This window comes from Aphelocoma coerulescens, unplaced genomic scaffold (genome assembly GCF_041296385.1).
Source record: "Aphelocoma coerulescens isolate FSJ_1873_10779 unplaced genomic scaffold, UR_Acoe_1.0 HiC_scaffold_453, whole genome shotgun sequence".
In the NCBI taxonomy this organism is placed as follows: domain Eukaryota; kingdom Metazoa; phylum Chordata; class Aves; order Passeriformes; family Corvidae; genus Aphelocoma; species Aphelocoma coerulescens.
The window spans coordinates 1-9,848 of NW_027183797.1; the positions used below are offsets into that span (position 1 = coordinate 1).

Consider the following 9,848-nt stretch of genomic DNA (forward strand, 5'->3'; position numbering starts at 1 on the left):
CCCTGCACCCCCTCATTTACATGCCCCACCCCCTCATTTGCATACCCCGCCCCCGGTTCCTCCGCCCCGCCCCTTTTCCCATCTCCCGATTTGCATAGAGCGGCGCTCATTTGCATAGGGGCTCATTTTCACCGATGATGATGATGAGGACGATGGCGCAGATGACGCCCAGGATGATCATCATCTGCGGGGTCAAAGGGCACCGGCTTTTGGGGCCGTTTGGGGCAATTTGGGCAATTTCGGGGAATTTCGGGGAATTTGGGGAAATTTGGGGCATTTTAGGGGGATTTGGGGTTTTTTTTAAACGGTTTTTTTGGGAGGTTTTGGGGCATTTTGGGGCCGTTTGGGGCCGTTTTGGGGAATTTTGGGGAATTTCGGGGAATTTGGGGCATTTTGAGGGGTTTTGGGGCTTTTTTAGGGTTTTTTTGGGAGGTTTTGGGGCCGTTTGGGGCCGTTTTGGGGAATTTTGGGGAATTTCCGGGAATTTGGGGAAATTTGGGGCATTTTAGGGGGATTTGGGGGTTTTTTTAATGGGTTTTTTGGGAGGTTTGGGGGGATTTTGGCAGATTTTGGGGCATTTTGGGGGGATTTTGGGGCTTTTTTAGGGTTTTTTTGGGAGGTTTTGGGGCATTTTGTGGGATTTTGGGGAATTTCCGGGAATTTGGGGAAATTTGGGGCATTTTAGGGGGATTTGGGTTTTTTTTTTAATGGGTTTTTTGGGAGGTTTGGGGGGATTTTGGCAGATTTTGGGGCATTTTGGGGGGATTTTGGGGCTTTTTTAGGGGGGTTTTGGGAGGTTTTGGGGGATTTTGGGGATTTTGGGGGGATTTTGGGGCTTTTTAAAGGGGTTTTTTTGGGAGGTTTTGCGGGATTTTGGGGGAATTTGGGGGCTTTTTTAGGGGGTTTTTGGGAGGTTTTGGAGCATTTTTTGGGGATTTTGAGGCTGTTTTTGGGGCCGTTTTGGGGCCATTTTGGAGCTGTTTTGGGGCCGTTTGTGGGGTTGTTTTGGGGCTGTTTTGGGGCCATTTTGGGGCTGTTTTGGGCTGGTTTGGGGCCGTTTTTGGGGCCAATTTTGGAGCTGTTTTGGGGCTGGTTTTGGGGTGGTTTTGGGGCCAATTTTGGGGCTGTTTTGGGGCCGGTTTTGGGGCCATTTTGGGGGCTGGTTTGAGGCCATTCTGGAGCAATTTTTGGGGCCAATTTTGGGGCCATTTTGGGGCCGTTTTTGGGGCCGTTTTTGGGGCCGTTGTTGGGGCTACTTCGGGTCTATTTTAGGGCTGGTTTGGGTCATTTTGGGGCAATTTAAGGCTGTTTCGGGGCTGTTTTGGGGCTACCTTGGGGTAATTTGGGGCTATTTTGGGGTCCCGCCATACCCTGAGATTCTTCCACCACTACGGGGGCTTTTGGGGCTGTTTCAGGCGATTTTGGGGCCGTTTCAGGCGATTTTGGGGCCATTTCAGGCTATTTTGGGGCCATTTCAGGCTCTTTTGGGGCTATTCCAGGCTGTTTTGGGTCATTTTGGGGCCATTTCAGGCTGTTTTAGGTTCCCCCTGTACCTTGAGGTTCTTCCACCAGTACTGGGCTTTTTGGGGCTGTTTCAGGCTCTTTTGGGGCCATTTCGGGCTATTTTGGGTCATTTTGGGGCCATTTCAGGCTCTTTTGGGGCCATTTCGGGCTATTTTGGGTCATTTTGGGGCCATTTCAGCTCTTTTTGGCTAATTCAGGTGCTATTTTGGGTCCATTTTGGGACCATTTCAGGCGGTTTTAGGGTCCCCCTGTACCTTGAGGTTCTTCCACCACTACGGGGGCTTTTGGGGCCGTTTCAGGCAATTTTGGGGCCATTTCAGGCAATTTTGGGGCCATTTCAGGCTATTTTGGGGCCACTTTATGGCTCTTTTGTGCTACTTTAGGGCTATTTTGGGGCTATTTCAGGCTGGTTTGGGGCCGTACCTTGAGGTTCTTCCACCAGCACTGGGGTTTTTGGGGCTATTTCAGGCTGTTTTGGGGCCATTTCAGGCTGTTTTGGGGCCATTTCAGGCTGGTTTGGGGCCGTACCTTGAGGTTCTTCCACCAGCACTGGGGTTTTTGGGGCCATTTCAGGCTCTTTTGGGGCTGTTTCCGCCTCTTTTGGGCTACTTTAGGGCTATTTTGGGGCCATTTCAGGCTCTTTTGGGGCCATTCCAGGCTGTTTTGGGTCATTTTGGGGCCATTTCAGGCTCTTTTTGGCTAATTCAGGTGCTATTTTGGGTCCATTTTGGGACCATTTCAGGCAGTTTTAGGGTCCCCCTGTACCTTGAGGTTCTTCCACCACTACTGGGGTTTTTGGGGCAATTTTGGGGCCGTTTCAGGCTGGTTTGGGGTCCCCCTGTACCTTGAGGTTCTTCCACCACTACTGGGGTTTTTGGGGCTATTTCAGGCTCTTTTGGGGCTGTTTCAGGCTCTTTTGGGGCCATTTCAGGCTCTTTTGGGGCCATTTCAGGCTGTTTTGGGGCCATTTCAGGCTCTTTTGGGGCTATTCCAGGCTGTTTTGGGTCATTTTGGGGCCATTTCAGGCTGTTTTAGGGTCCCCCTGTACCTTGAGGTTCTTCCACCAGTACTGGGCTTTTTGGGGCCGTTTCAGGCTCTTTTGGGGCCATTTCGGGCTATTTTGGGTCATTTTGGGGCCATTTCAGGCTCTTTTGGGGCCATTTCGGGCTATTTTGGGTCATTTTGGGGCCATTTCAGGCTCTTTTTGGCTAATTCAGGTGCTATTTTGGGTCCATTTTGGGACCATTTCAGGCGGTTTTAGGGTCCCCCTGTACCTTGAGGTTCTTCCACCACTACGGGGGCTTTTGGGGCAATTTTGGGGCCGTTTCAGGCAATTTTGGGGCCATTTCAGGCTGGTTTGGGGTCCCCCTGTACCTTGAGGTTCTTCCACCAGCACTGGGGTTTTTGGGGCCGTTTCAGGCTCTTTTGGGGCTATTTCAGGCTCTTTTGGGGCCATTTCAGGCTGGTTTGGGGCCGTACCTTGAGGTTCTTCCACCAGTACTTGCGCTTGAGCTTGGCCGCGCTGGTCTCGAACTGGGAGGCTCCGGCCTGGAGCGCGTCCGCCCGATCGTCCAGCTCCGAGAGCTTCTGGTCCCGCTCCAGCACCTTGTCCACGTTCACCCGCATGATGTCCACCACCTGCGGGGCCAGCGGTCAGCGGGCGGCGGCCAGCGTGGCCAGTGCAGCCAGCGGGCACCGGGCGGTGGCCAGCAGGGCCAGCGGGCACCGGGCGGCGGCCAGCAGGGCCAGCGGTCAGCGGGCGGTGGCCAGCAGGGCCAGCGGTCAGTGGGCGGCGGCCAGCGCGGCCAGCAGGCACGGGATGGTGGCCAGTGGGGCCAGCGGGCACCGGGTGGTGGCCAGCGGGGCCAGCGGGCACAGGGTGGCAGCCAGCGCGGGCAGCGGTCAGCGGGCAGTGGCCAGCGGGGCTGGGCACTGGCCACAGCACGCACCGGGCACCAAGGGATCACCTGAGCCACGGTGGCCACGGCCAGGGAGTGACCACGGCCAGGGAGTGACCACGGCCAGGGAGTGACCACGCCCATGTTGGCCACACCCACACTGGCCACACCCCACCCTGATGACCACACCCTGCTGGCCACACCCCCACCCCACTGACCCCACCCCACTGACCCCACCCCCACTGGCCACGCCCCACTGACCCCACCCCCACCCCACTGACCACACCCCACTGACCACACCCCACTGACCACTGACCCCACTGACCCCACCCCCACTGACCCCACCCCCACTGACCCCACACCCACTGACCCCACCCCACTGACCCCACCCCCACTGACCCCACCCCACTGACCCCACCCCCACCCCACTGACCCCACCCCCCCTGACCCCACCCCACTGACCCCACCCCCACCCCACTGACCCCACCCCCCCTGACCCCACCCCACTGACCCCTCCTCATCCCACTGACCCCTCCCCCCCGGCCCCACCCCCCGCTGCCCCCTCCGGCCCCTCCCCCACCTCATCCACTTGGGCCTGGGTCTGCTGCAGCCGCCGGTTGCTGGTCAGGTTGGGGGGAGGGGCGGGGGGTCCCCCCCCTTCGCCCGCGGCGGGGGGAGGGGCGGCGGGGGCCGAGGGCGCCGACCTGGCCGGGGGTCAAAGGTCAGGGGTCAGCCCCGGCCCCACCCCCCCACCCCCCCCCCAGAGCCCCGGGGGTGTCCCCAATGTCCGAGGGACCCTCGGGGGGTCCGAGGTGTCCCCGAAGTGACCCCGGGGTGTCCCCAAAGTGACCCCTGAGTGACCCCGAGGTGTCCCCAATGGCCCCAGAGTGACCCAAAGGGGACCCCGAGATCTGAGTGACCACAGGGGGGTCCCCAATGTCCGAGTGACCCCCGGGGTGTCCCCAGTGTCCCCTGAGTGACCACGGGGGGTCCCCAACGACCCCAGAGTGACCCAAAGGGGACCCCAAGATCTGAGTGACCATAGAGAGATCCCCAATGTCCGAGTGACCCCCCCGGGGTGTCCCCAGTGTCCCCTGAGTGACCCAAAGGGGGACCCCCAAGATCTGAGTGACCCCCGGGGGGTCCCCAACAGCCTCTGAGTGACCCAAAGGGGTCCCCAAGATCTGAGTGACCCCCAGGATGTCCCCAGTGTCCCCCCCAAGAGTGACCACGGGGGGTCCCCAATGTCTGAGTGACCCCCAGGGTGTCCCCAACGGGCCCTGAGTGACCCAAAGGGGGACCCCAAGATCTGACTGACCCCCAGGGTGTCCCCAGTGTCCCCCGAGTGACCACGGGGGGTCCCCAATGTCCGAGTGACCTTTGGGGTGACCCCAACGGCCTCTGAGTGACCCAAAGGGGACCCCAAGATCTGAGTGACCTCCGGGGTGTCCCCAGTGTTCCCCCAAGAGTGACCACAGGGGGGTCCCCAATGTCCGAGTGACCCCCCCGGGGTGTCCCCAGTGTCCCCTGAGTGACCCAAAGGGGGTCCCCAAGATCTGAGTGACCCCTGAGGGGTCCCCAGTGTCCCCTGAGGGGTCCCCAGTGTCCCCTGAGTGACCACGGGGGGTCCCCAACGACCCCAGAGTGACCCAAAGGGGACCCCAAGATCTGAGTGACCATAGAGGGATCCCCAATGTCCGAGTGACCTTTGGGGTGACCCCAACGTCCCCTGAGTGACCCAAAGGGGACCCCGAGATCTGAGTGACCCCCGGGGTGTCCCCAGTGTCCCCTGAGTGACCCAAAGGGGGACCCCCCAGATCTGAGTGACCACGGGGGTTCCCCAACAGCCCCTGAGTGACCTTTGGGGTGTCCCCAATGTCCCCTGAGTGACCCAAAGGGGACCCCAAGATCTGAGTGACCCCCAGGGTTTCCCCAATGTCCCCCCAGAGTGACCCCTGAGGGGTTCCCAACGGCCCCTGAGTGACCACGGGGGGGTCCCCAAAAGCCCCTGAGTGACCCAAAGGGGACCCCGAGATCTGAGTGACCACAGGGGGTCCCCAATGTCCGAGTGACCCCCCCGGGGTGTCCCCAGTGTCCCCTGAGTGACCCCCGGGGTGGCCCCAACATCTGAGTGACCACGGGGGGTTCCCCAACAGCCCCTGAGTGACCCAAAGGGGACCCCCAAGATCTGAGTGACCCCCGGGGTGCCCCAATGTTCCCCCCTGAGTGACCTTTGGGGGGTCCCCAGTGTCCCCTGAGTGACCGAAAGGGGACCCCAAGATCTGAGTGACCCCCAGGGTGTCCCCAGTGTCCCCCCCCAAGAGTGACCCCGAGGGGTCCCCAACGTCCCCTGAGTGACCCAAAGGGGACCCCGAGATCTGAGTGACCCCCGGGGTGACCCCAATGTCCCCCCCGAGTGACCTTTGGGGTGTCCCCAATGTCTAAGTGACCCCCCCCGGGGTGTCCCCAACGCCCCTCCCCCCCCCCGAGTGACCCCCCCGGGGTGTCCCCAACGTCCCCAGGGTGACCCCTCGGGGGCCGCCATGTCCAGGCCCCTCCCCCTCCTCCACCCCCGGGGGGGGTCCCCGCTGTCCGAGCCCCTCCCCCCCCCACCCCCCCCACCCCCCCCCACCCCCCCCGCGCGGTGGGGGAGGGGCGGCCCCTCCGCAGCGGGGGGAGGGGCACGGGCAGAGGATTTTCCCACCCCTCCCCCACCCCCCCCCATTCTGCGTCGGCGGCTAAAAATAGCCCGGGGTGGGGGAGGGGCGGGGTGGGGGAGGGGAGGGGAGGGGGCCGAGCCCTCCCAGTGCTCCCAGTGCTCCCAGTTTGCCCGGCCCGCCGCCCCTCCCCCACCGCGGGGGGTGTGTGGGGGGGGGGCTCTGCGGAGGTCGCGGGGGGTGGGGGAGGGGCGGGGGGGGGAGGGGCGGCCCCGGGGGGGGGTCCCGGAGGGGTGGGGGAGGGGGGGATGGGGGGGGGTCACAGCGGGGGGGGGGATGGGGGATGCGGCGGGGAGGGGGGGGATGGGCGGGGCGGGGTGGGGGGGGGGGGAGAGGGGGGGTCCCGGAGGGGGTGGGGGATGGGCGGGGGGTCCCGGTAGGGGGGTGGGGGGGGGTGGGGGGGGTCGGGGGTCCCCCAAATCGCAGCCGGGAGAGGAGGGGGGGGCGCGATGGAGGGGGGGGAGGGGCGGGGATGGGAGGGGCGGGGGGGGGACGGGGGGGTGCCGGGGGGGTGGGGGAGGGGCGGGGGGGCTCGGGGGGGGCCCGGGGGGGTCGCGCCCCCCACTCACATCCCGGAGCGGAGCTCGGTCGGTGCGGCGGAAGATGGCGGCGGGGGCAGCGCGGAGCATCCGGGAACCGGGGGGCGGGGGGGAGGGGAGCGGGGGGAGGGGAGGGAGGGGAGGGGGGGGAGGGGGGGGCTGAGGAGCGGGGGGGGGGCGGGGGGAGCTGTGGGGCACAGGGGGCGCTGTGGGGTGGGGGATTCTGTGGGGCACAGGGAGAGCTGTGGGGCACAGGGAGCGCTGTGGGGTGGGGGATCTATGGGGCACAGGGGGAGCTGTGGGGCACAGGGGGAGCTGTGGGGTGGGGGATTCTATGGGGCACAGGGGGACCTATGGGGCACAGGGGGAGCTGTGGGGTGGGGGATTCTGTGGGGCACAGGGGGATCTATGGGGCACAGGGGGAGCTGTGGGGTGGGGGATTCTGTGGGGCACAGGGGGAGCTATGGGGCACAGGGAGCGCTGTGGGGTGGGGGATTCTGTGGGGCACAGGGAGAGCTATGGGGCACAGGGAGAGCTATGGGGCACAGGGGGAGCTGTGGGGTGGGGAATCTATGGGGCACAGAGGGATCTATGGGGCACAGGGGGAGCTGTGGGGTGGGGGATTCTATGGGGCACAGGGGGAGCTATGGGGCACAGGGAGAGCTATGGGGCACAGGGGGAGCTGTGGGGTGGGGGAATCTATGGGGCACAGGGGGACCTATGGGGCACAGGGGGCGCTGTGGGGTGGGGGATTCTATGGGGCACAGGGGGATCTATGGGGCACAGGGGGCGCTGTGGGGCACAGGGGGCGCTGTGGGGTGGGGGATTCTATGGGGCACAGGGGGATCTATGGGGCACAGGGGGCGCTGTGGGGTGGGGGATTCTATGGGGCACAGGGAGAGCTATGGGGCACAGGGGGAGCTGTGGGGTGGGGGATTCTGTGGGGCACAGGGAGAGCTATGGGGCACAGGGGGAGCTGTGGGGTGGGGGATTCTATGGGGCACAGGGGGACCTATGGGGCACAGGGGGAGCTGTGGGGTGGGGGATTCTATGGGGCACAGGGGGATCTATGGGGCACAGGGGGCGCTGTGGGGCAGCGCTGGTGCCTTGGGGGGGAGGGTCTATGGGGCACAGGGGATTCTATGGGGCACAGCAGGTTCCATGTGGGGCCAGGAGTTATGGGGCAGGGAGGATTCTATGGGGCACAGGGGGTCTATGGGGTGCAGCAGGTGCCTGTGGGGTGGGGGATCTATAGGGCAGGGGGGATTCTATGGGGTGGGGGATCTATGGGGCACAGGGGATCTATGGGGCACAGGGGGTTTCTATGGGGCACAGCAGGTGCCTGTGGGGTGTGGGGGGTTTCTATGGGGTGTGGGGGGTCTATGGGGCAGGGGGGATTCTATGGAGTGGGGGTCTATGGGGCAGGGGGGAATCTATGGGGCACAGGGGTTTCTATGGGGTGCCTGTGGGGTGGGGACATTTATGGGGTGCAGGAGGGTCTATGGGGCACGGGGGTGTCTATAGGGGAAGGGTCTATAGGGGGATCTATGGGGCACAGGGAGGGGAGTGCTATGGGATCTATGGGGCCCAGGGGCTCTATGGGGTCTCTATGGGGTCTCTATGGGGCCCAGGGGCTCTATGGGGTCTCTATGGGGTCTCTATGGGGCCCAGGGGCTCTATGGGGTCTCTATGGGGGCTCAGTGGGGTCTCTATGGGGTCTCTATGGGGTGTCTATGGGGTTTCTATGGGGCCCAGGGGCTCTATGGGGGTCTATGGGGTTTCTATGGGGTCTCTATGGGGTCTCTATGGGGTCTCTATGGGGTCTCTATGGGGTTTCTATGGGGCCCAGGGGCTCTATGGGGCTCTATGGGGTTTCTATGGGGTTTCTATGGGGTCTCTATGGGGTTTCTATGGGTCCCAAGGGCTCTATGGGGTCTCTATGGGGTTCCATGGGGTCTCTGGGGTCTCTATGGGGTCTCTATGGGTCCCAGGGGGTCTATGGAGTCTCTATGGGGCCTGGGGGGCTCTATGGGGTCTTTATGGGTCCCAGGGGCTCTATGGGGTCTCTATGAGGTTCTATGGGGTTCTATGGGGTTCTATGGGGTCTCTATGGGGTCTCATTGGGGCCAGGGGTTCTATGGGGCCAGGGGGGCTCTATGGGGTCTCTATGGGGCTCTATAGGGTTCCATGGGGCTCTATGGGGTCTCTCTGGGGCTCTGTGGGGTCTCTATGGGGTTCTGTGGGGTCCCATTGGGTTCTATGGGTCTCTATGGGGCTCTATGGGGCTCTATGGGGTCTCTATGGGGCTCTCTGGGGTCTCTATGGGGTGGGGGGGGGGGTCAGTGGGTCGGGCCCCTCCCCCCAAAGAGACTCCGAGACTGAACTAAAACCGGAACAGCTTTATTGGGGGGGGAGGGGCGGGGGCGGGACCCCTCCCCAAATAAAGGAGGGGGAGGGGGAGGGGGGAGACCCCCCCAAGATGGGGGAGGGGGGGGAGACCCCCCCAAAAATGGGGGAGGGGGGAGACCCCCAAAATGGGGGAGGGGAGGGACCCCCAAAGATGGGGGAGGGGGGGAGACCCCTCCCCCCAGAGCAGCCGGGGGGGGTGGGGGGGGGAGGGGCGGGGGTCACTCGTGGGCAGCGCCCGGGGGGGGGGAGGGGCCTCGGGGGTTTGGGGGGGCCCGGGGGGGGCAGGGGCCAGTGGGCAGTGTCCTGGGGGGGTCAGGGGGCAGTGGGCAGTGGGCAGTGTCCGGGGGGGTCAGGGGGGTCAGGGGGCAGTGGCCAGTGACCAGTGGGCAGTGTCCGGGGGGGTCAGGGGCCAGTGGCCAGTGGGCAGTGGGCAGTGTCCTGGGGGGTCAGGGGTGTTTGGGGGTCTCAGGGGTCACTGGTCAGTCAGTGGTCAGCGGTCAGGGCGGGCAGTAGCCGGGGTCAGGGGTCAGCGGTCAGTCAGGGCGGGCGGTGGTCACTCAGGGGTCACTCAGCGGTCAGTGGTCACTCAGGGCGGGTCAGTGGTCACTCAGGGGTCAGTGGTCAGTCAGTGGTCAGTCAGTGGTCACTCAGGGCGGGCAGTAGCCCGGCGGCAGCACGCAGCGGGAGTGGCCGCGCACCCAGGGGTGGCCCAGGACGCCCCTCAGGGGCAGTGCCCGGGTCGGGGTGGGTCAGTGGTCAGT

At 64.1% G+C, this 9,848-nt stretch overlaps 1 protein-coding gene across 1 annotated transcript; it reads right to left on the reverse strand.

Moving 5' to 3' along the window:
- Positions 1–106: 106 nt before the first annotated feature.
- On the reverse strand, positions 107–6,781 carry VAMP2 (vesicle associated membrane protein 2). Its single transcript, XM_068999505.1, has 4 exons — positions 6,709–6,781; positions 4,003–4,126; positions 3,004–3,162; positions 107–184 (listed from the first exon to the last, which is right to left on the reverse strand). Coding segments are annotated over exons 1-4 (363 nt in total). The 5' UTR covers positions 6,711–6,781.
- Positions 6,782–9,848: the final 3,067 nt, after the last annotated feature.

Bases quoted from the DNA above. Each gene is read 5' to 3' on its own strand.
- VAMP2 (XM_068999505.1), bottom strand. The intron at 3,163-4,002 runs GTGGGGGAGGGG...CTGGCCCCGCAG, and splicing joins CCCAGGCCCAAGTGGATGAG to GTGGTGGACATCATGCGGGT. The intron at 185-3,003 runs GTACGGCCCCAA...TTGACCCCGCAG, and splicing joins ACTGGTGGAAGAACCTCAAG to ATGATGATCATCCTGGGCGT.